A 26,332-nucleotide genomic window follows, 5' to 3' on the forward strand; every position below is an offset into this window, starting at 1 on the left:
TATAGAGATATTAATAGTATACATAGGTATGTATATAAAGAAGATATTTTTCTAAATATGGTCAAATTGTCAAGATTATTATGTTATTATACATTTTTGTTGGAATTTGACTTTTATCGACTTAATATCCTTGTTGCAGTTAACGGATTTGTCTTCAGTTAAAAAGTGTTTTTCTGATGCCTGCTTTCTTTTGTTAGCATTTTTATGGCTTATCCTTTTTATCTTTTATCCTTTGATTTTCAACATTTCTTCATTATATTGATTTAAGTGTGCCTTTTTAAACTAGTTTGTCACTGGGTTTAAACCTTCCTTCCTTTTTTCCTCCCTTCATTCCATCTACATTTCTCCCTTCCTTCCTTTTCTTCTTTATTTTTAGTCAGAGTCTTTGTCTTTTAATGGAAAAATAAAATTTGCTAGGATGCAATATGACTGTTGATATATTTGCACTATTTCCTGTGCTGTAGTTATTTAGTTTTCTACTTATTATTTTCTTGCATATTTGTCCATCTTATTTCTTTTCCTGCTTTCTGTTGAACTGATCTAATTTTCTTTTTTATCCTGGTTTTCTTTTAGTGGTTTGGAAATTTTGCTTCCTGTTTTAATTTTTGTCCACATACATATATATGAACTTTTATTCTCTAATAAATAGAGAGGTAATCAGTACATCCTAACAAAACAAAAGCCTTAAGGTGCTTGAATTTTCTCTCACATATCTGTACACCCACAACCATGATAGATTATTACTAAATTTTCCTTTGCCAACATACATCAACAATTCGACTTAACTCTAAGTTTGCATGTGTTTTGCTTAATATTCTTCCTTGAATTACTCTTCTTTCCTTCGGTCACTTCATTTTTTTTTTTTTTTGCATTCGCTAGACTGTATTCTAGTCCAATAGTTAAGCATGTGTCTAATCAAGTGTCCTGAGTGAGAGTTATTTCTTTGATCCCCAAGTCATCCTCCTTCTTGATTTACTTTCTTCTTTTGCCAGATTAGATGCAAAAGCTCACATAATCATTCTAGAAAGGGTATATAGATTAACTTTTTAATTCCTATTATACCTGTATATCTGTCTTTATTCTACTTCCATATTTGAAAACTGCTTTTGCTAGATACCAAAATTTAAAATCATTTCCTCACAACTTTTAAGACATTCCTCCATTTCTTCCAGTATGGCTGACCAGATAATTGATATGTGACTTGTTTCTTCTTGCTGGAAGCCTTTAAGGTCTCCTTGCCTAGTGGTCCAAAATTTCATAAAGATATGTCTAGTTATGGATTGTTTTAATCTCTTGTATTTGGCATACAGGGATCCTTTAATCAGAAGTTTTATATCCTTTTTTTTATTTCTGGATCTACCTTTTATTATTTCTATGATTATTTTTCCCGTATATGTCTCTATTTTTTCCATTCGGAGACTTCGGTTAGTTGAATGTTAATCCTTTACAATCAATCCTCTGTGACTCTTAATTCTATCTCATATTCTATCTTGTGCTTCTATTTTTTGAAATTTTTTCTTAACTTTATTTTCCAAACTCCCTATTGAAATTGGTAATCATATATTTAATTGCCAAGGGCTCATTCTTATTCTTTCTTAAAGATATCCTGTTCTTGTTTTATGGTTGTATTAGAAGTTTTTCAAAGTTACTTTATAGTCTGTAAATATTCTACACTTTCTCATAGTCTTTGGTTTACTCCCTTTTGTTGTCTTTATTTTTCTCTTCATTGTGGTAGATATACCTGAAGTATTTGGTGATCTTTGGCTCCTGTTTACTTTTAAATAGAGTAATGGAAGGGCTCTGAGTTCTGTGTAGACTAGTTTATTGGCTGGCTTCACTTTAAATGAATATTCGTGAAAATAGTCATTGTGCTTTAGAAACCCTAAGTGTAAAATGCTGACGTCTCTGATAGGGAGCACTGCTTCTCATTCTAGCCACCTTGATTCATACCAGATGGTATGTGAAATTTCTTTGGACAAGAAAACTCACTTTTTTTAATTGAAAAAGGGGTGGAAGTTGACTGCTGAGTATCCTAAGATGACAAGTGGTTGGGGAATCCATAGCTTTGTCTTCTGACTTTCAATTGTTTCCTGCTTTCAGCCCTATGTCTCTTTACTAAAGTCAATCATACTTTGGGTTTTCTGCCTTTCCAGACTTCCTCCAGTGTGTTGGCCCCTGCTCTACTGCTCTGCTTTACCACTTAGAACTTCTTCTACTTTCCTTCTCTCTAAAGTTGTTAAACTCCTTTTTCCATTGATAGGTACCCTCTCAGCCCTTTTCCTTATTGTATGTTTTCCCTTTAAAAATTATTTCTTTACTAGTATTTTGATGAGATGTCAAGAGAGAGGAGATAGAAATATGAGTTCAACCTATCATTTCATAACAGAAAACTATCTTAAGAACTTTTGACTGCCTTTACTGTTATTTTTTAAATATGGAATCTCTAATTTATGGCTTTATTTCCTCTTTGGAGAATGATTTTTAGTCTCTAGATAATGTTATTTATTCTTTTTATCTTTAGTCAGTAGTTTCTAGTTTTATTGTCCTGTGATTAGTTGCTGGCCTATAAATTTTTTAATTTTTGAAGTTGAATGAAGTTGTCATTGTGGCATCGAATATAATCAATTTGATAAACATTACATGGACACTTGAAGAAAATTATATTCTCTGTTATATACAAAATTATGCACATCCATTGTGTTGGTTGATTCTTTAATTTACTTCTGGTTGCTTGATTTGTAAAAATGACTGTGTGAGAAAAGTTATTTTCCCAAAACAGTTATTTTCCATATTTTCATGTTCTTCTTGAATTTCAAATAGGCTTTGTTTCATATTTCAATTCTATGTTATTTGTAGCATAAATCCTTGCTGTAGATTTATACTTTTTAATTAGTTAAAAAAGTAATTCATTCTGCCCATACCATATACTTTGCTTAGATTTCTACAAGTATGCAATTAATATTGCTACTCTTGCTTTTTGGTTTGTATCATCTGATTTATCGTTCCCTGTTCCTTTAATTTTAATCTTTACTTACAAATTTTTAAAATGTGAGTCTTACAACATAGAATTGCTTATATAACATAGAATTGCTTTCTTATAACATAGAAATCAGCAAAGAATTGGATTTTGTTTTTTTTTTATTTACTTTTTTTTATTATGTTATGTTACTTACCATGCAGTACTTCATTAGTTTTTGATGTAGTGTTGCATAATTCATTATTTGAGTATAACAACCAGTGCTCATTGCAATACGTGCCCTCCTTAATACCCATCACCAGGCTAACCCATCACCCCACCCCCCTCCCTGCTGAAACCCTCCGTTTGTTTCCTGAAGTCCGTAGTCTCTCATTGTTCATCTCCTCCTCTGATTTCCACCCCTTCAGTTTTCCCTTCCTTCTCCTAATATCCTCCATGCTATTCCTTATGTTCCAGGTGAGTGAAACCATATAATTGTCTTTCTCTGCTTGCCTTATTTCACTAAGCGTAATCTCCTCCAGTTCCATCCATGTCGATGCAAATGGTGGATATTCATCCTTTCTGATGAGTGAGTAATATTCCACTGTATATATGAACCACATCTTCTTTATCCATTCATCTGTTGAAAGGCTATTGTGGACATTGCTGCTATGAACATTGGGGTGCATGTGCCCCTTCTTTTCACTACATCTGTATCTTTGGGATAAATAACCAGCAGTGCAATTGCTGGGTCATAGGGTAGCTCTATTTTTAACTTTTTGAGGGACCTCCACACTGTTTTCCAGAGTGGCTGTACCAACTTGGATTCCCACCAACAGTGTAAGAGGGTTCCCCTTTCTCCACATCCTCTTCAACATTTGTTGTTTCCTGCCTTGTTAATTTTTGTCGTTCTAACTGGTATAAGGTGGTATCTCAACGTGGTTTTGATTTGAATTTCTCTGATGGCTAATGATGTTGAACATTTTTTAATGTGTCTGCTAGTCATTTGTATGTCTTCTTTGGAGAAGTGTCTGTTCATGTCTTCTTCCCATTTTTTGACTTGATTATTTGTTTTTTGAGTGTTGAGTTTGAGAAATTCCTTATAGACCTTGGATACCAGCCCTTTATCTGTAATGTCATTTGCAGTTATTTTCTCCCATTCTATGAGTTGCCTTTTAGTTTTGTTGACTGTTTCCTTTGCTGTGCAGAAGGTTTTTATCTTGATGGAGTCCCAAAAGTTAATTTTTGCTTTTGTTTCCCTTGCCTTTGGAGACGTGTCATAAAAGTTGCTGCGGCTGATGTCAGAGAGGTTACTGCCTATGTTCTCCTCTAGGATTTTGATGGATTCCTGTCTCACATTGAGGTCTTTCATCCATTTATCTTTGTGTATGGTGTATGAGAATGGTCGAGTTTCATTCATCTGTGTATGGGTGTCCAATTTTCCCAGCACCATTTATTTAAAAGACTATCTTTTTTCCATTGGATATTTTTTCCTGATTTGTCAAAGATTAGTTGACCATAGAGTTGAGGGTCCATATCTGGGCTCTCTCTTCTGTTCCTGATCTATGTGTCTGTTTTTGTGCCAAGACCATGTTGTCTTGATGATCACAGCTTTGTAATATAGCTTGAAATCAGGCAACATGATGCCCCCAGCTTTGTTTTTCTTTTTCAACATTCCCTTGGCAATTTGGGGTCTTTTCTGGTTCCATACAAATTTTAGGATTGTTTGTTCCAGCTCTTTGAAAAATACCATTGGTATTTTGATAGGGATGGCATTGAAAGTATAGATTGCCCTGGGCAGCATAGACATTTTAACAATGTTTATTCTTCCAATCCATGAGCACAGAATGTTTTTCAATTTTTTTGTGTCTTCTTCAATTTCTTTCATAAGTGTTCTGTAGTTTCTAGAGCATAGATCCTTTACCTCTTTGGTTAGGTTTATTCCTAGGTATCTTGGTTTTTGGTGTTATTGTAAATGGAATTGATTCTTAATTTCTCTTTCTACAGTTACATTGTTAGTGTAGAGAAAAGCAACTGATTTCTGTGCATTAATTTTGTATCCTGCCACATTATTGAATTGCTGTATGAGTTCTAGTAATTTGGGGGTGGAGTCTTTCGGGTTTTCCGTGTAAAGTATCATGTCATCTGCGAAGAGAGACAGTTTGACTTCTTCTTTGCCAGTTTGAATACCTTTTTTTTCTTTTTGTTGTCTGATTGCTGATGCTAGGACTCCTAGCACTATGTTGAACAATATTGGCGAAAGTGGGCATCCTTGTCGTGTTCCTGATCTTAAGGAAAAGGCTTTCAGCTTTCCCCCATTGAGAATGATATTTGCTCTGGGCTTTTCATAGATGGTTTTTATGAAATTGAGGAATGTTCCCTCTATCCCTACACTCTGAAGAGTTTTAATCAGGAAGGAATGCTGTATTTTGTCAAATGCTTTTTTTGCATCGATTGAGAGGATCATATCGTCCTTGTCTTTAATTTTATTAATATGTTCTATCATATTGATTGATTTGAGAATGTTGAACCATCCTTGCATCCCAAGAATAAGTCCCACCTGGTCCTGATGGATAATCCTTTTAATGTACTGTTGGATCCTACTGGCCAGGATCTTGTTGAGAATTTTGGCATCCATATTCATCAGGGATATTGGTCTGTAGTTCTTTTTTATAGACTCTTTGCCTGGTTTTGGAATCAAGGCAATGCTGGCCTCATAGAACAAGTTTGGAAGTTTTCCTTCTGTTTCTATTTTTTGAAACAGCTTCAGGAGAATAGGTATTATTTCTTCTCTAAATGTTTCGTAGAATTTCCCTGGGAATCCATCAGGCCCTGGGCTTTTGTTTTTTGGGAGGTTTTTGATCACTGCTTCAATTTCATTACTGGTTATTGGTCTGTTCAGATTGTCAGTTTCTTCCTGTTTCAGTCTTAGTAGTTTATGGGTTTCCAGGAAGGCATCCATTTCTTCCAGGTTGCTTAATTTATTGGCATATAGTTGCTGATAGATATTTCTAATAATTGTTTCTATTTCCTTGGTGTTAGTCGTGATCTCTCCCCTTTCATTCATAATTTTATTAATTTGGGTCCTTTCTCTTTTTTTTTGGATAAGTCTGGCCAGAGGTTTATCAATCTTATTAATTTTTTCAAAGAACCAGCTTCTAGTTTTCTTGATCTGCTCTACTGTTTTTCTGGTTTTTATTTCATTGATCTCTGCTCTAATCTTTATTATTTCTCTTCTCCTTCTTGGTTTAGGTTTTATTTGTTTTTCTTTAGGTGTAAGGTTAGCTTGTGTATTCAGGATTTTTCTACTTTTTTAAGTGAGGCTTGAATGGCTTTGTATTTCCCCCTTAAGAACGCCTTTGCAGTATCTCATAGGTTTTGGACTGATGTGTTTTCTTTCTCATTGGTTTCTATGAATCATTTAAGTTCTTCTTTAATTTCCCAGTTGACCCAAACATTCTTTAGCGGGATGGTCTTTAGCTTTCCAAGTGTTTGAATTCCTTCCAAATTTCTTCTTGTGATTGAGTTCAAGTTTCAAAGCATTGTGGTCTGAAAATATGCAGGGAATAATCTCAGTCTTTTGGTATCGGTTGAGACCTGATTTGTGACCCAGTATGTGGTATATTCTGGAGAAAGTTCCATGTGTGTTTGAGAAGAATGATTATTCTGCTATTTCAGGGTGGAATGTTCTCTATATATCTGTGAAGTCCGTCTAGTCTAGTGTGTCATTTAAAGCTCTCATTTCTTTGTTGATCTTTTGCTTAGATGATCTGTCTATTGTTGAGAGTGGAGTGTTGAGGTCTCCTACTATTAAAGTATTATTATGAATATATTTCTTTATTTTGGTTAACAGTTGGCTTATGTAGTTGGCTGCTCCCATGTTGGGGGCATAGATATTTACAATCGTTAGATCTTCTTGTTGGATAGACCCTTTAAGAATGATATAGTGTCCCTCTGTATCTCTTACTGGATTTTTCAGTTTAAAATCTAATATGTCTGTTGTAAGAATTGCTACCCCAGCATTCTTTTGAGGTCCATTGACATGAAAAATGGTTCTCCATCCTCTCACTTTCAGTCTGGATGTATCTTTAGGTTCAAAATGAGTCTCTTGTAGACAGCATAATGATGGGTCATGTCTCTTTACCCAATCTGCAACCCTGTGCCATTTCATGGGAGCATTTAGGCTGTTCATGTTGAGAATGATTATCGAAAGATATTACTCTAGTGCCATCATGTTGTCTGTGAAGTCCTTGTTCCTATAGATTGTCTCTGTAAATTTCTGGTCTATATTACTCTAGGGGTCTTTCTTCTTTTATAGAACCGCCCTTGATATTTCTTGCAGGGCTGGCTTGGTGGTCACGTATTCTTTCAGTTTCTGTCAGTCTTGGAAGTTCCTTGTCTATCCATCATTTCTGAATGACAGACTTGCTGGATAAAGTATCCTAGGCTGCATGTTCTTCTCATTTAGTACCCTGAATGTGTCTTGCCAGCCCTTTCTGGCTTGCCCAGTTTCTGTAGACAGGTCTGACGTTATTCTGATGTTCCTCCCTCCATATGTAAGAAATCTCTTACCCCTAGCCACTTTCAGGGTTGTTTCCTTGGATCTAAGATTTGCGAGTTGTACTGTTATATGTCAGGGGGTTGGTCTGTTCTTTTTGATCTTGGGAGAGGTCCTCTCTGCCTCTTGGACATGAATGCTTGTTTCCTTCCACAGATTAGGGAAGTTCTCAACTACAGTTTGCTCAAATATATCTTCTAGACCTCTTTCTGTCTCCACCCCCTCAGGGATCCCAATAAGTCTGACATTGAAACATTTCATGGTGTCATTAATCTCTCTCAGTCTGATCTCTTGGGCTTTAAGCTGTTCTTTTTTTTTCCAGTCCTCCTCACTTTCCTCACTTTCTATCATCTTATCTTCTAGCTCACTAATCTGTTCTTCTGCCTCATTTTCCCTGGCTGTCAGATTATCCAGTTTAGACTGCATTTCATTCATAGCATTTTAAAGTTTGGCCTCATTAGATCTCATTTCTGCCCTCAGAGATTCTATATTGTCGCTAATGTTTTTCTCAAGCCTAGATAGCGACTTCATAATTGCTACTCTGAAGTCTATCTCTGATATCTTGCTTATATCCATATCTATTAGGTCTGTGGCAAAGGCCATAGTCTCTGATTCTTTTCTTTGTTGGGGGTTCCTCCTCTTAGTTATTCTGTTGGGGGGGTGGTTGAAGGAACATACAAAGTCCAAAGTATTAACCACGACCCAAGCAAGATGTACCTGTTTTATAGGGACCCTAGGGTTATCGTCCTCTTGTTCTTCCAGCCTGTCTTCTGAGGGAGGGGCCTGCCATTTTGTTACTCAGGCAACCCTGCTTGGGCAGAGTTGCCCTGCCCCCTGTTGGGGGGGTGGACTCAGTGAAAAACGCTTTTGGGGGTTTTGTTCTCTGGTGGATTTGGCGTCTCTTCCAAGAGTCAGAGCAGAAGTGATCGCATCCAAACCTCTGTCTCAGAACAGAAAAATTGCAGTCTGCTCTTCACTGAGCTCTCCAGGCCACACAATCTGTTTCTGTCTGCATTGCTAAACACCACAGCCTCCTGGGATGTGCGCCCCACAGCAACACTCCCAGAGGTGAACCCAGAGCTGGGCATGTCTCTGCCCTTTGTGCTTCTAAAACCACGAGCCGCTCCCGGTTCACGTGCGAGCACCCGCAGCTCCTGGATCCTGTCAGGGGGCTGGACTAAAGTCCTTTTCCTGCCGCTACCAGTCTGTGAGTCTGTGCCCGGTCCCCAGCACCGGTCGCTTTTGTGCTCCGGTGTTACATCACCTTCCCCGAGTGAGCTTATGGTAGCTCTCTCCCCCTTCTGTTTATCTGATATCTGCGTGCAGAATTACGCTTCCGCCCTTCATACCTCTGGACAGGTGGTATTTTTCTGCTTGTAGAGATCCAGATATATATTCTTACATCTCAGGCTGATTTTGTGGGTGTTCAGTCTGGTTTGGTAGATATCCAACTAAGTTCAGGGGACCAGTTGAAATAGGGTCCCCTACTCCTCTGCCATCTTCCTCCTTCCCCAGGATTTTGTTTTTTAGATAAGCCTAATAAGGATCTTATTTTTTAGACAAAGAACTGAATGATCTTACTGTTATTATGGAAAAAAAATATTTGTTCTTATATTATACTACTTTTTATACTTCTTTTTAGAAAAAATTTCTCTTCTCTTTATCTCATCTCATACATGCCCTGGAAAGTGAAAGTACTTAAATTTGCCTATATTCCTCATGGATATGGGAAATTCACTTTAACCATATGTATTTAGAGCTGGACTTTGTTTTTAATACTTTCTGTGGTCTTTCCTATTCTTTTTCTCTTCCTGGATTTGCTGCACCTGCCAAGTTTCTCTTGATCTTTATTCTCACTCACATTTGGAAATTTTATATTATATTTTTATTCTACAAGTGCTACATTCTTCTTTCAGTGTCTTGAATAAAATTATGTAATAGTTCCCTGTGTGTACAATGAGAGACTCACCATAATTTTACTTCTTCCCATTCCTACCCTTGCCCCCCCTACATGCATACACTACACACACCACCTTTTTGTTGAAATAATTTTGACTTTCAGCTTTAGATTGGTATTTTTTATATTATTTAAATTTTGTTAAATGATTATTTTCACATATGTATTATCTTAGAACCATATTAACATAGGCATGTGACCTAAAGTTATAATGGTTTTAATGTTGATGCTTCCTCATAATTAAATATTTTGCATTTTGTAAGGGTTTTTTTTTTCAGGATAAATAGTAAAATTTCTGGGTCCTTGAATGACTAGGAAATACTCTTGTGTCTATAGAAATTAATGATAGAGCTAGGCTACTTTTAAATTCTTGGGTAGAAATTTTTTACTTCTAAAAATTAATTGAGCATGCTCCATTGTCTTCTATTACGTATGGTTGTATGAGAGAAGTCTGATGTCAACCTGATTTTTTTTCATTAAATGACATTTCTTACAGTATAGAAAGCAACAATAAATTAGTTATTGAACTTAGAAAATTTAACATTGATACAATACTATCATCTAATATACAGTCTTATAGTCAAATGTTGCCAATTATTTTGATACTATCCTTTTATAGAATTTATTTTCTCTAAGTTCCAGTCAAGAATTTTACATTGCCTTTAGTTTTCATGTAAGAGATTTTTTTGAAGTGGTCTGCTCTTTCTTGACATGTATCAGTTTCATAGGGAAATATTTGATATGATTCCTCAGAGGGAGCACCTTCTTTATATGATTTTTCTTTGTTTTCTCATCATAAAGAGCAGTTCTATAAATATCCATTATCAGGAATTCAGAATTTTGGTTAAGATTGTATTGGTACTTTAAAAATTTAAACCTAGAGAAGAGAAAAGAAAAAGTTTGTTTTTTCTCTAGTTTTAATATACTCAACTGAAGCACTCTTAGCTGTATAACTTCAAAAAACAATTGTGTCTCCCTTTATTCAATATCACTCTTAAAGAAACAATTTTCATTTGTCATTCACAATATTTATAGACCATTGTGTTAAATCCAGTTGAGAATAAATACAAAGTAAATGTAAGCTATGGTTGACTGGACAGTAATCATGTAGGTAAGCCAATTAGAGAGCAGTTGTGAGAAATGATAAAAGCTTATGGAAAGCTCAAAGCCTTAGGACTGAAAAGATGGATAAGATTTTAATAATAAGGAAAATATTCCTAGTGAGAGTTTAAGACAAATACAAATCATTGAAATTTGGTTGTACTATGACACTGTGAAGCATTTTATAAAACCCATTCCTTTACTTGAATTCTACTAGTAATTACCCAGGCATATATATGTATAAATTGTTTAATGCATCCAAAGTATCAAGTATGACCTAAAGTTGTTATTAATAGACTGGGTTTATACATATACTGTATTTTAATCATGTCCCTTTTTCACGTATAATTTTTTTTGTTTGTTTTGTTCATCTGTCTGGCTAGAGATTGGTTTATATTATTATCTTCATCATTTCTCTCCTTGTTTCCTGTATTTACTGTTTTTTTCTCACTTCTTTGATTAAAACATTTGATTGATTTTTAATCATTTTTCTAATTTAATAAATGCATTTGAGGCAATGCCTTTATCACTTTTAAGTAATTAAGCAGAGTATTTAAAATCAAGTTAATTAAGATATAGTTTACATAAAATAAAATCATCTTTTTAGTGTGCTGTTTTGAGCTTTGGCAAATTTACCTATACATTCAACCACCACTGTAGTCAATTTGTAGAACCTCCATCACCCCCAAAAATTTCCCTGTGCCCTTTGTAGTCAACCCCTCTCCTTTAGTTCCTGGCAAGCAATGGTTTGTTTTTTGTCTTTATAGTTTTGCCTTTTCCAGAGTATACTTATTAGTGATGATTAAATATAATCATACCATGTGTAGCCTTTTGATTTTGTCTTCTTCCACTTAATATAATACATTCAATATTCATCTATGTTGTTATGTAAATCATTAATTCATTGTGATCAGGTCTGTTCCATATAATTCTGAATCTTTAACACTGAGGCTTATTTTGAGCTTTAGTATGTCATCATTTTTCATGATTGTCTCAGGTATGCTTATAAATGAGATTGGAAACAGGCTTGATGCAATGAACAGCAGGCTGGAAGAAGCAGAAGAATGAATTAGTGACCTAGAAAACAAAATGATGGAAAATCATGAAGCTGAGCAAAGGAGAGAAAGAAGAATTATGCTACACAAGAATAGACTTAGGGAACTCAGTGACTCCATCAAACATAATAACATTCATATATTCATATTACTGGAGTCCCAGAAGAAGGAGAGAGAGAAAAGGGGGCTGAAAATTCAAGAAGTAATAGCAAAAAACTTTCCTAATATGAGGAAGTAAATAGATACTCCAGATCCAGGAGGCACAGAGAACTCCCATCAAAATCAACAAAAGCAGACCAACAGCAACACATACTGTAATTAAATTTGCAAAATATAGTAATAAAGAAAAATCTTAAAAACAGCAACATTAAAGAAGTCCTTAACTTAAAAGGGAAAACCCATAAGGCTAACTGGAGATTTCATAACAGAAATTGGCAAGTAAGAAAGGAGTGGCATGATATATTCGAAGTGCTGAACGGGAAAAATCTGAGCCAAGAATTCTCTATCCAACAATGCTATCATTCAGAATACAAGGAGAAGAGTTTCCCAGACAACCAAAAACGACAGAGCTTATGACCACTAAACCAAGAAATATTAAAGGGGACTGTTTGAGAGCAAAGGAGAGACTAAAAGTGAGAGAAGAAGGGATCAGAGAAAATCTGCAGAAGTAATGACAAACAAGTAATAAAATGGCAATAAATACCTATTTATAATAATTACTTAAATGTAAATAGATTAAACACTCAAATCAAAAGTTGTAGGGTGTCAGAATGGATAAAAAAAACATGACTAATCTATATGCTGCCTACAAGAGATGCATTTTAGATCTAAAGATACCTGCAGATTGAAAATCAGGGGATGGAGAAACATCATGCAAATGGATGTCAAAAGAGTAGCAACTTGTATCAGACAAATAGACTTTAAAACAAAGACTGTTGGGGCACCTGGGTGGCTCAGTCACTTAAGCATCTGCCTTTGGCTCAGGTCATGATCTCAGGGTCCTGGGATCGAGCCCCCATTGGGTTCCATGCCCCCCATTGGGTTCCATGCCCAGCAGGGAGTCTGCTTCTCCCTCTCCCTCTCCATTTGCCCCCCCCACCCTTTCTCTCTCTCTCAAATAAATAAATAAATAAAAATTTTAAAATATATTCCATCCCAAAACAGCTGAATACACATTGTTTTCAAGCTCCCTTGGAGCATTCTCCAAGAAAGATCACATGTTAAACCACAAAACAAGTCTGAATAAATTTAAGAAGATTGAAATCCTATCAAGCATCTTTTCTGACCACAGTGATATGAAAATAGAAATCAATTACAAGAAAAAATCCAGGGGCGCCTGGGTGGCACAGCGGTTAAGCGTCTGCCTGGCTTAGGGCGTGATCCTGGCGTTATGGGATGGAGCCCCACATCAGGCTCCTCCGCTATGAGCCTGCTTCTTCCTCTCCCACTCCCCCTGCTTGTGTTCTCTCTCACGCTGGCTGTCTCTATCTCTGTCGAATAAATAAATAAAATCTTTAAAAAAAGAAAAAGAAAAAAAATCCAGAAAGAACACAAATACATGAAGGCTAAACAACATGCTACTAGGCAATGAATGGGTCAAGCAGAAAATCAAAAAAGAAATGAAAAAATATATGGAAACAAATAAAAATAAAAACACAGCTGTTCAAAACCTTTGGGGGGCGCCTGGGTGGCACAGCGGTTAAGCGTCTGCCTTCGGCTCAGGGCGTGATCCCGGCGTTACGGGATCGAGCCCCACATCAGGCTCCTCTGCTATGAGCCTGCTTCTTCCTCTCCCACTCCCCCTGCTTGTGTTCCCTCTCTCGCTGGCTGTCTCTATCTCTGTCAAATAAATAAATAAAATCTTTAAAAAAAAAAAAAAAAACCTTTGGGATGCAGCAAAAGCAGTCCTGAGAAGGAAGTATATAGCAATATAGGCCTACCTCAAGAAGCAAGAAAAATCTCATGTAAACAACCTAACCTTACACCTAAAGGATGCAGAAAAAGAACAACAAATGAAGCCTAAAGCCAGCAGAAGGAAGGAAATAATAAAGATTAGAGCAGAAATAAATAACATAGAAACTAAAAACAAAACAGAACAAAAAACAACAGAACAGATCAATGAAACCAGGAACTGGTTCTTTGAAAAAATTAATAAAATTGATAAACCTCTAGCCAGACTTGTACAAAAAGAAAAGAGAAAGGACCCAAATAAATAAAATATCAAATGAAAGAGAAGAAATAACCAATACTACAGAAATACAAACAATTATAAGAGAATATTATGAAAAACTATATGCCAACAAATTGGGTAACCTGGAAGAAATGGATAAATTCCTAGATAAACTACCAAAACTGAAACAGGAAGAAATAGAAAACTTAGACCAATAAACAGCAAAGAAATTGCGTCAGTAATATGTATGCTTCGTAAGAATGCTCTGTTTTTGGTGCTGGGTTTTTTATATGCAGCTATTAGAAAAGCTTATTAAGTGTGTTGTTAAAGTCTTCTATATTCATACTCTCTTTGCACTAGTACTTGCCTGGAATATCTTTTCCATTCTTTTTTATTTTTATACCACTGGACCACTTGTTTCTAGGGGTGTCCCATCTGAGCATAATAAAGTTAGGTTCATTTTTCAAATCCCATTTTGTTACTATTTTTCTTTTAAAAAGTTAATTTAATATATTTATGCTTATTATAGTTACAGATACATTTGGACGTATTTTTACCATTTTATCGTGGTTTTATTTTTTCTTTTCTTTTCTCCTTTTTTTCCCTCACTCTGTTGTTTTGGAAGTTATAAATTTGCATTTCTATTCTAATTATTACCCATAATTTTTTTTTACTTTTTTATTATGTTATGTTAGTCACCGTACAGTACATCCTTAGTTTTTGATGTAGTGTTCCATGATTCATTCTTTGCGTATAACACCTAGTGCTCCATGCAATATGTGCCCTCCTTAATACCCATCACTGGCCTATCCCAAACCCCCACCCCCCTCCCCTCTGAAGCCTGCAGTTTGTTTCCCAGAGTCCATAGTCTCTCGTGGTTCATTCCCCCTTCCGTTAACCCCCCTTCATTCTTCCCTTCTCCTACCAATCTCCCTGCTATTTCTTACGTTCCATAAATGAGTGAAATCACATGATAATTGTCTTTCTCTGCTTGACTTATTTCACTTAGCATAATCTCCTCCAGTCCCATCCATGCTGCCACAAATATTGGGTAATCGTTCTTTCTGATGGCTGAGTAATATTCCATTGTATATATGGACCACATCTTCTTAATCCATTCGTCTGTTATTTTTAACTTTTTGAGGGACCTCCACACTGTTTTTGTGGACAATGCAGCTATGAACATTGGGGTGCATATGGCCCTTCTCTTCACTACATCTGTATCTTTGGGGTAAATACCCAGTAACACAATTGCTGGATCATAGGGTAGCTCTATTTTTAACTTTTTGAGGGACCTCCACACTGTTTTCCAAAGTGACTGTACCAACTTGCATTCCCACCAACACTGTAAGAGGGTTCCCCTTTCTCCACATCCTCTCCAACATTTGTTGTTTCTTGCCTGTCAATTTTTGCTATTCTCACTGGCATAAGGTGGTATCTCAATGTGCTTTTGATTTGAATTTCCCTGATGGCTAATGATTTTGGACATTTTTTCATGTGTTTGTTAGCCATTTGTATGTCTTCATTGGAAAAGTGTCTGTTCATATCTTCTGACCATTTTTTGATTTATTATTTGTTTCTTGTGTATTGAGTTTGAGAAGTTCTTTGTAGATCTTGGATACCAGTCTTTTATCTGTAGCATCATTTGCAAATATATTCTCCCATTTCGTGGGGCTGCCTCTTAGTTTTTGTGACTGTTTCCTTGGCTGTGCAGAAGCTTTTTATCTTGATGAAGTCCCACAAGTTCATCTTTTCTTTTGATTCCCTTGCCTTTGGAGATGTGTCATAAAAGAGTTGCTGTGGCTGACGTCAGAGAGGTTACAGCTTATGTCCTCCTCTACGATTTTGATGGATTCCTATCTCACATCAAGGTCTTTCATCCATTTGGAGTTTATCTTTGTGTAATATGATGTGAAAGAGTGGTCAAGTTTCATTCTTTTGCAGATAGCTGTCCAACTTTCCCAGCACCATTTATTGAAGAGACTGTCTTTTTTCCACTGGATGTTTTTTCCAGCTTTGTCAAAGTTTAGTTGCCCATTGAGCCGAGGGTCCATTTCTGGGGTCTCTATTCTGTTCCATTGGTCTATCTGTCTGTTTTTGTGCCAGTACCATGCTGTCTTTGTGATCACAGCTTTGTAGTATAGCTTGAAATCAGGCAACGTGATGTCCCCAGCTTTGTTTTTCCTGTTCAACATTTCCTTGGCAATTCGGGGCCTTTTCTGGTTCCACACAAATTTAAGGGCTGTTTGTTTCAGCTCTTTTAAAAATGTCATTGGTATTTTGATCGGGAGAGCATTGAAAATGTAGGTTGCTCTGGGTAGCATAGACATTTTAACTATGTTTATTCTTCTGAACCATGAGCATGGAATATTTTTCCATCTTTTTGTGTCTTCTTTAATGTCTTTCGAGAGTGATCTGTAGTTTCTAGAATATAGATCCTTTACCTCTCTGGTTAAGTTAATTCTGAGATATCATATGATTTTTGGTGATTTTGTAAATGGAATCGATTCCCTAATTTCTCTTTCTTCAGTCTCATTGTTCATGTATAGAAATGCAACTGATTTCTGAGCATTGATTTTGTATCCTTCCACATTACTGAATTCCTCTATAAGTTCTAGTAATTTGGGGGTGGAGTCTTTTGGGTTTTCCATATACAGTATCATGTCATCTGCGAAGAGAAGTTTGACTTCTTCTTTGCCAACGTGAATACCTTTTATCCCTTTTTGTTTTCTGACTGCTATTGTGAGTACTTCTAGTTCTATGCTGAATAATGATGGTGAGAGTGGGCATCCTTGTCGTGTTCCTGATCTTAAGGGAAAGGCTTTCAGCTTTTCCCCATTGAGAGTGATATTCGCTGTAGGCTTTTCATAGATGGTTTTTATGAAATTGAAGAATGTACCCTCTATCCCTACACTCTGAAGGGTTTTAATCAGGAAAGGATGCTGTATTTTGTCAAACGCTTTTTCTGCATCAATTGAGAGGATCATATGGTTCTTGACTCTTTTCTTGATGATGTGATCTATCACACTGATCAATTTGTGAATGTTGAACCACCCTTGCATCGCAGGGATGAATCCTACTTGGTAATGGATAATCCTTTTAATGTACTGTGGGATCCTATTAGATAGGATCTTGTTGAGAATTTTGGCATCCATATTCATCAGTGATATTGGTCTGTAGTTCTCCTTTTTGGTGGGATCTTTGCCTTGTTTGGGGATCAAGGTAATAGTGGCCTCATAGAATGAGTTTGGTAGTTTTCCTTCTGTTTCTATTTTTTGAAACAGCTTCAGGAGAATAGGTATTATTTCTTCTTTGAATGCTTGGTAGAATTCCCCAGGGAATCCGTCAGGTCCTGGACTCTTNGTCAGGCCCTGGACTCTTGTTTTTGGGGAGGTTTTTGACCACTGCTTCAATCTCTTCATAATTAATCGGTCTGTTTAAGTAATCAGCTTCTTCCTGTTTTAGTCTTGGTAGTTTATAGGTTTCCAGGAAGGCAGCCATTGCTTCCAGGTTGTTTAATTTATTGGCATATAGTTGTTGATGATAGTTCCTAATGATCCTTCCTATTTCTTTGCTGTTGGTTGTGACCTCTCCCTTTTCATTCATAATTTTATTAATTTGGGTCCTTTCTCTATTCTTTTGGATAAGTCTTGCCAGTGACTTATCGAACTTATTTATTCTTTCAAAGAACCAGCTTCTAGTTTTGTTTATCTGCTCTACTGTGCTCCTGGTTTCTAATTCATTGATCTCTGCTCTAATCTTGATCAACTGCCTTCTCGTGCATGTGTTAGGCCTGTTCTTCTGTTGCAGCTCCAGCTTCTTGAGGTAAGAATACAAAAACTGCATTTTAGATTTTTCTATTCTTTTGAGTGAGGCTTGGATGGCTATGTATTTTCCCCTTCAGACTGCCTTTGCAGTGTCCCATAGGTTTTGGACTGATGTGTTTTCATTCTCATTGGTTTCCATAAATTGCTTAAGCTCATTTTTAATTCCCTCATTTACCCAATCATTCTTAAGCAGGATGGTTCTTATTTTCCAAGTGTTTGCGTCTCTTCCAAATTTTTCCTTGTGATTGACTTCCAGTTTCAAAGCATTGTGGTCTGAGAATATGCAGGGAATAATTTCAGTCTTTTGGTATCAGTGAGACCTGTTTTGTGACCCAGTATATGGTCTATTCTGGAGAAAGTTCCATGTGCATTCGAAAAGAATGAGTNATTTTTAATTCCCTCATTTACGCAATCATTCTTAAGCAGGATGGTTCTTATTTTCCAAGTGTTTGCGTCTCTTCCAAATTTTTCCTTGTGATTGACTTCCAGTTTCAAAGCATTGTGGTCTGAGAATATGCAGGGAATAATTTCAGTCTTTTGGTATCAGTGAGACCTGTTTTGTGACCCAGTATATGGTCTATTCTGGAGAAAGTTCCATGTGCATTCGAAAAGAATGAGTATTCTATTGTTCTGGGGTGTAGTGTTCTGTGTATATTTATGAGGTCCATCTGTTCCAGTATATCATTGAAAGCTCTTGTTTCTTTTTCGATTTTTCTGCTTAGGTGATCTGTCTATTGTTGAGAGCAGAGTGTTGAGGTCCCCTACCATTAACGTAGTATTATCACATGTCTCTTTATTCTGCTTAAGAGTTGGCTTGTGTATCTAGCTGCTCCCCTGTTAGGGGCATAGATATTTATAATTGTCATATCCACTTGTTGGATACATCCTTAAGGAATAATATAGTGTCCTTCCGTATCTCTAACTACAGTCTTTAGTTTAAAATCGAATCTGTCTGATATGAAAATTGCTACCCCAGCTTTCTTTTGAGGTCCATTGGCATGAAAGATGGTTCTCCATCCCTTCACTTTCAGTCTGGATGTATCTTTCAGTTCAAAATGGGTATCTTGTAGACAGCATAAGGATGGGTCATGTCTTTTTATCCAATCTGCAACCCTGTGGCGTTTTATGGGAGCATTTAGGCCTTTCACATTGAGAGTGATTACTGAGAGAGATGATTTTAATGATGTCATGTTGCCTGTGAAGTCTTTGTTTCTATAGATTGTAAATTTCTGTTCTGTATCACTCTTTGGGTCTTTTTACTTTTATAGAACCCCCCCCTAATATTTCTTGTAAGGCTGGCTTGGTGGTTACATATTCTTTCAGTTTCTGCCGGTCTTGGAAGGTCCTTGTCTCTTCATCAATTCTGAATGACATCCTTGCTGAATAAGGGATCCTTGGCTGCATGTTCTTCTCACTTAGTGCTCTGAAAATGTCTTGCCAGCTTTTCCTGGCTTGCCAGGTCTCTGTAGACAGGTCTGATGTTATTCTGATGTTCCTCCCTCTGTACGTGAGGTTTCTCTTCCCCTGGCCGCTTTCAAGATTGTATGCTTGGATCTAATATTTGCGAATTGCCCTATGATGTGACGTGGTGTAGGTCTGTTCTCATTGATCTTGGGAGGGGTCCTCTCTGCCTCTTGGACATGAATGCTTGTTTCCTTTGCCAGATTAGAGAAGTTCTCAGCTACAATTTGTTCAAATATCTCTTCTAGACCTCTCTCTTTCTCCACCCCCTTGGGGATGCCAAATATTCTGACATTGGAACGTTTCATCGAGTCAGTAATCTGTAATCTGCATTCTTGAGATTGGATTTTTTTTTGAGCCAAGTTTCTGTTTTAACTTTCTCTTCTACCATCCCGTCCTCCAATTCACTAATTCGTTCTTCTTCCTCATTTATCCTGGCTGTCAGAGCGTCTAGTTTAGACTGCAATTGATTCATAGCATTTTTAATTTCTGCCAGATTCGCTCTCATTTCCACCCTTAGAGATTCTATATTCTCATTAATATTTTCGTTAATATTTTTTTTCAAGCCTACACATCATCTTGACCATTGTTGCTCTTGAACTCCATTTCTGACAATTTGGTTATATCCATATCCATCAGTTCTGTGGCAGAGACCACAGTCTCTGTCTCCTTTCTTTGTGGAGATTCCTCCTCCTTGTCATTCTCATGAGGAGAGGTTGCGGGGATGCCCAGAGCCCAAATTGACAAGGACCCAGGCAATGTGCACTTGTTTTATAGGGACCTTAGGCATGTGGGCTTCTTGATTTTTCAGCCTGCCTTCTGAGGGAGGCACTGCTGCAGTGATATTCAGGCAACCCTTTTTGAGTAGAGTTGCCCGGTCCCCTGTGACCGGGGGTGGGGATGGGCACAATGTGAACCAGTATTTCCGGGCTTTTGTTCTCTGGCGGCTTTCCCTGGCAGTTTTCTGTGACTCTTCTGAGAGTCAGAGCAGCAGTGGCCGTATCCTAGGCTCTGTCTCAGAAGAGACAGATCGCAGTCTGCTCTCCACTGAGCTCTCCTGGCCACTTTAACTCTGTTTCTGTTGGTGCTGCTAAAAACTCCACCGCGTTCCGGGTTTTGCGCCCCACAGCCACTCTCCGAGCCCTCACTCCCAGGGCCAGCACATCTCTGTCCTTTGTGCTTCTAACACCACCAGCCGCCCCCGGTTCCCTTGCATGCTCCTGAGCTCCCTGTTTCAGAGTGGTTCACATGCACTCCAGAGCTCTGGTTTTCAGTCTGGTCGCACGCACACTCCCAAGCACCTGGTTTCGGTCTAGCTCAAGTGCGCACTCCCAAGCTCCAGGTTTCAGTCTGGTTCCAGTGAGCGCTCTGGAGCTCCAGTTTTCAGTCTGGTTGCATGCATGTTCCCGGCTCCCGGTCTCAGTCTGCTTTTTCACGGGTGCCGGTCTGCAAGTCCAGCTGGCTCCCCAGTGCAGTTGGCTACTGCTTCCTGGCTCCCCAGCGTGGCGGCTCCCTCCCCCTTCCGTTTATCTTCCAATATCTGTGCGTGGATTCATGGCTCCCCGCTTGGTACCTCAATACTCATTGCCGGAGATGTTCATTAGTAGAGATCCAGATGTATCTTCTTGTGTCTCAGGCTGATTTTGTGGGTGTTCAGGATGGTCTGAGAGATATCCAGCTTGATTCAGGGGACCAGCTGAAGAAGGGGTCCCCTGCTCCTCGGCCATCTTTTTTCCCCTCCTCTACCCATAAATTTTTAATATGCCTAAGTACTGTAGTATTTTCTCATGAAATTTAAAAGCACTTAGAATATCCTGTTTCTAAAATATCTCCACATTTTATCTGTCACCTTTCTTAACAATTTTGTTTAGAATTGTAATTCCGTCTTTGTGTTTTGTTAATTTTATTTTAAAAGAGATATTAGTTTGATTTCTTTGCTCACAATTATCTCTTACATCCCATGTCTTTCCACAACATTCAGGGTTTCTTTTGCTATAACAATTAGTTATTTCAACAAACATGCCTAGTGGTAAGCTAGTTTTTACAGGCCTAAAAATATCTTTATTTTGGCCTCACTATTTAATGGTAGTTTAGCTTTTTAAATGTTTAGGTTGCAGTTATTTTTCCATCAGTACTTTGGAGATATTACTCTAAGATCTTCTAGAATCTTTTAACATAGATGAGAAGCCTGCCGTTTAATTATTGTTCTCTTTACAAGTAATCTTTCTCTTTCTCTCTCTCTCGTGGTATTGAGATTTTCTTATTAACCATGACTTTTGCACTTGCTCTATGAAAGTTTGAGGTATGGATTTATTTTCAGATATCTTTCTATAGGTTTAATGATTATGATGCTTTTTATCATAGATATCATATTGACCTTTAGTACCAGAAATATCTCAACCATTATACATTCAAGAGTTGCTTATCTGCCATTCCTTCTGTCTTCTATTTCTGAAATTTTTGTTTGGATATATGTTAAAGCATCTATCCCCCATGACTATTAACTACTTTTTCCCAGTTTTTATTTCTTTGTATCTCACTATCTTGTTCTTTTTTTAAGATTTTAATTTTTTTAAGTTTTTTTGGGAGAGAGAGGGTGCACAAGTGGGAGGGGTCAGAGAGAGAGGGAAAGAGAATCTGAGGCAGAATCCTTGCTGAGGGCAGAGCCCGACACAGGGCTCAATCCCATGATGCTTAGATCACAACCTGAGCCAAAACCAAGAGTCAGACACTTAACCAACTGTGCCACCCAGACACCCCTAAAGAGTTTAAATAATCTCTACACCCAACATGGGACTCAAACTCATAACCCGAAAATGAAGAATCATAAGTTCTACTGACTGAACCAGCCAGGTGACCCCCTGAATATCTTATTCTTTGTGAATTTCTCAATCCTGTTTTCCAGTTTTTTGCCTTTTCTACTATATCCAGTTTAGAATTTCTGGTGTTTACTAGGGTTTTCTTTTCCAGTTAATATATTTTCATTTTCAAAAATTTTTGGTGTATATTTTCATATACTTCTATTCTTTTGATTTTTTTATAGTTTCTTGTTCTTTTTATATGTGTTATTCTTCTATTTCTTTGAGAATCTTAAAGCCTTAATTTTAAAGATATTTTCTGATTGCTCTGTGTACGTATTTGTTTTGCAAATTCCTTTCTTTTTTAAGTTTACATATTCTACTAATTCTTGACATTTTGTCTTTCTTGGCTCTAAGTTTTCCTCCTGTGCTTTGGAAATTAGTTTGCAGGCTTATCTTGAGGGGAAACTTTTTTCTCTTCTCTCATGTTATTCTTTTTATTCTAATCACTGACTCAGAGAGGTGGGGAGGATGGGGGGGAGGTTGACCTGCATTTTAAGAAGTAGGCTTTGTCTTCATCCTCTGGCTTCCTGGGTTTGTATAAGCTTTAGCTGAGCTTTTTTCCAACTTCTTTTTCAGAGTTGGGGGAATCATACCTCAGTGCAGATTTTATGCAGTGAGACTGGCTGAACTCTTGTCAGATGGTTCTTTTTAATCTCCACTACTGTGTACTCTCAGCCACTGGTGCCTCTGACTGCTACCAAACCTGGAACCTAACAAGTCTACACTGTCAGCTTGCTTACTGCTTTGTGTTCTGCTACATGGGGATTTTTATTTTTAGTACACATATATATTTTAATTTTTTTCTCTCTGTACTTTATAATACTATTTGAAACAGACAAGTCTCTAAAATGTGTATTCACAGTGCCATCTTGACCAGAAGTCCTATTGTCATAGTTTTCACATAAAAATTTAGAAATTAGGCTATAAACCTTGGTCAAACTTATCATCTTTGATATATATAAGATTCTTTCTGCTGCCTTGTTTAATGCACAGTTATGTGCATCCAAACAAGAATATGAACACCAATTCATATTCTAAGGGTGTGACTTCTAGACTCAAGATGAATAGGTTTAAATCATAACATTGGTATTTACTTCCTGTGTGACTCAAACTTTCAAAGACTTTTGTTTCCTCATCTGTATTTATGAGTTTGGATCTACCTCATAGACATCTGTAAAGGATTAAATATGGTAATATATAAAACATTAGCATAATATGTGACTCACAATAAGCTCTCAGTGAACATTAGCTATTATTTGTACAATGGAGTTGTGTGATATTTACATTTAGTTGTAGAAATTCACCTATTATCATTGTCTTTTGTGAAGTACCTGTAATGTAATATTGTATCTAGGTATATACTCCAGTGTGTGTGATATATTAATTTGTACTTTGCAATTTAATATAACCAAGGTTTTTAAACCACCCACAGTATATGTTTTTTTACTTGGTGGGTGATTTAAATTATCTCCAAAGGTATTTTTGACTACTGAGTATTTTTTTCCTTACAGACCAACTTTAAGACTTAAACTTCTCATCAGTTATAACTATCATTAGTTATCTCTAAACTAGTCATGTGTGTATTTATGACAGACATTGATAATTATATATGTATATACATATGTATTTATAACTGTGTGAAAATAGACAATCAGTTGGTCTCAGAATCAGATCTGTGTTCTAGTCTGGACTCTGCCAATCTCTGGAGATTGGATCTTTTTTTTTTTTTTAAGATTTTATTTATTCTAGAGATAGAGTGAAAGAGAGAGAGAGCACAAGTAGGGGGAAGGAGCAGAGGGAGAGGTACAATCAGATTCCATGCTGAGCTCAGAGCTAAACGTGGGGCTGGATCCCACTATGCTGAGATCTGACTTGAGCCAAAATCGAGTCAGATCCTCAACTGACTGAGCCACCCAGGTGCCCCTGCTGGTAGGATCTTATCCATTTGCCTCACTTCTCTGAATTTCAATTTCTTAATTTATAAAACAGAGCTAATAATACCCATATGCCAGAGTGTAAAGATGAAATGAAATAAGATATGAGAATTCAGTCTGTACACTGCAAATCACTCTGGAAATATAAGCTATGATTGCTTATCATTATTTACAGCAGCTTTACAGAGCTCCTATGGAAAGCAGGTAACCCTGAACCTGGAAAGTTTGTTTCACTTACAAATCATTCTGTACTTTTTACAATAAGGAAAAATTCTCAGTGAGGGTTCTATGAAGAATGATTCTTAGGGGATGGCAGCGAAGTAGATATAGATTATCTAGTATTTGTATTTGACAGTTTAACTGCTGAGACCAAGGTTTTAAAATCCTTTGCTCTTTCAAACACAGCATACAATATTTAGTTCTTAGCAGTTTGAAATAGAAATAAAGGAATCCTAATTTTAGTTCTGAAGTCAGTTGAGCAGGTATTTCCTTTCCTATTCAGATAAAATTAATACATACCTTTAGTGGACTATGCTGAACAAATCTAGGAACTAAGCTGCTTATCCTTAGTTGATGGCTCTTTTTAAGTTAAAATAAATGTGTTCTCCACCTAAGTCCCCAGTACAGATTTCCCCTTCCTTCTTCAGACTCACATGTAGCAGAAACTACTCTAAGTAGAGCATGCTTTGTTCTTGCTAGAGCCAGGGGAAAGGTTAAGGTAAAATTGCTGTTTCTGGGAGCAAAGCAAAAGTTTAGCACATAAACTTATAGCTCCACTCAGCTGTCTATAATCCCTTTCTTTCTTAACTGTCTTTTTAACTTTTCACATATGGTTCAAACCTCAAATCAATATTGAAAAGTACTCACTGAGAATCTCACTTCCACCCTTGTCCCTATCTTCTCCCACCACCAGCCCATTCTGGTCAAAGCTATTACTAGTTTCTTATGTACCCTTGTGTGTTTGTTGTACACACAACATACTAATACAGATAGATACAGATTCAGATATATTCTCACCTTTCTTACACAAATGGTAGCATACAATATATTTTGTTTTGCACTTTGCTCTTTTTTTTGCTGAACAATCTGTCTTGGAGTTCTGGGTGTTTGTGTTTGTTTTTGTTCTTGTTTTTATTTTTAATATTCTTTTTTCCTGTTCAGAGCCATGTGGTTTTCCATTGGAAGTATGTTATAGTTTATTTAATCAGCCCCTGTGGAGGAACATTTGAGTCACTTTCAATCTTTGGTGATATGAACACTGCTACAGTGAAAAAAATTGAGTATTACTGTTTTGTGCATATGTAGGATATCTGTAGGTTAAATTTCCAAAGCAGGATTACTGGGTCAAAGAGTTAATGCATTAAAAAAAAAAATCTTTAGGGGCGCCTGGGTGGTGCAGTCGTTAATCATCTGCCTTCGGCTCAGGGTGTGATCCCAGTGTTCTAGGATCGAGCCCCACATCAGGCTCCTCCACTATGAGCCTGCTTCTTCCTCTTGCACTCCCCCTGCTGTGTTCCCTCTCTCACTGGCTGTCTCTCTGTCAAATAAATAAATAAAATCTTTTAAAAAAAACTTTATTGTTTCAACCATCTCAGAGCAACAGAGAGTGGGGGCATTGGGGATGGAGCCTATTTCAAATTGTGTAGACAGGCCTGCATTTGTTCTGGGCTTCATTATTTCATTGCTGTGTGGCTGTAGTCACTTACCCTCCCGTGGAGCCTTGGTGTGTACTCTTCTGCAAAAAAAAAAAAAAAAAAAACTAGTTTCTGCATTAATTGGGTAATTATAAAATCAGATGAGATAATGGATGGGAACTGTCAGCATTGCCCATCTTTAAGGTGCTGTAATTATTAACCTGAAAGTGGTCACAACCCTGGTACTAGGTTATGCTAGTATAGTAGGCTCACTTGCTCTTTTAAAAAAATTATCATGTAGTAAAACTGCTTTGTTTTGACGTACCATTCTATAAATATTAACACATTCATAGATTTGCATAACCATCACCACAACCAGAATACAAAATAGTAAATGCGTTTTTTGTTTTTTGTTTTATTTTTATAATAATTTTTATTATATTATGTTAGTCACCATACAGTACATCCCTAGTTTTTGATGTAAAGTCTCCATAAAGATTGTATACCCACACTAGACTCGCCCCAACAATATATGAGTTACTTTTTCTCACAGCTAGAGTCAATTGTCTATTTGCTGTAATTGTTTGTTGTTAGAGCATTTCCATGCATTTCCATGCATTTTCCATGCAGAGACATAAGCATTGGACAAGGGCTACAGCAGCTGTCTGGTCCTTCTTCCCTTGATTAAAGTTGCTTAAGCCTAAAATCTGAAGCTTAAAAAGAAAAATAAATACTAAACAGAGGCCTCCTATTTTAATCACATTTTAAAGCAGCTACTTTTCCCATCTGCTCCTGAAACAAATAGCTCAGTTTACAGC

General features: G+C 36.9%; 2 protein-coding genes across 8 annotated transcripts in view; one reads left to right on the forward strand and one right to left on the reverse strand.

Annotated features, from left to right (window-relative positions):
* LOC100471777 (prefoldin subunit 5-like) overlaps positions 1-7,148 on the reverse strand; it is a 61,743-nt gene extending 54,595 nt beyond the window's left edge. The window contains exon 1 of the mRNA XM_034642082.1: positions 7,101-7,148. Coding sequence (XP_034497973.1) covers positions 7,101-7,148 — 48 coding nt within the window. The remainder of the gene's footprint in view (positions 1-7,100) is intronic.
* Positions 1-26,332, forward strand: part of MBD5 (methyl-CpG binding domain protein 5) — a 448,730-nt gene that overhangs the window by 245,064 nt on the left and 177,334 nt on the right. The window lies entirely within an intron of this gene.

The sequence above is a fragment of the Ailuropoda melanoleuca genome, chromosome 2 (assembly GCF_002007445.2).
Source record: "Ailuropoda melanoleuca isolate Jingjing chromosome 2, ASM200744v2, whole genome shotgun sequence".
Lineage (NCBI taxonomy): Eukaryota > Metazoa > Chordata > Mammalia > Carnivora > Ursidae > Ailuropoda > Ailuropoda melanoleuca.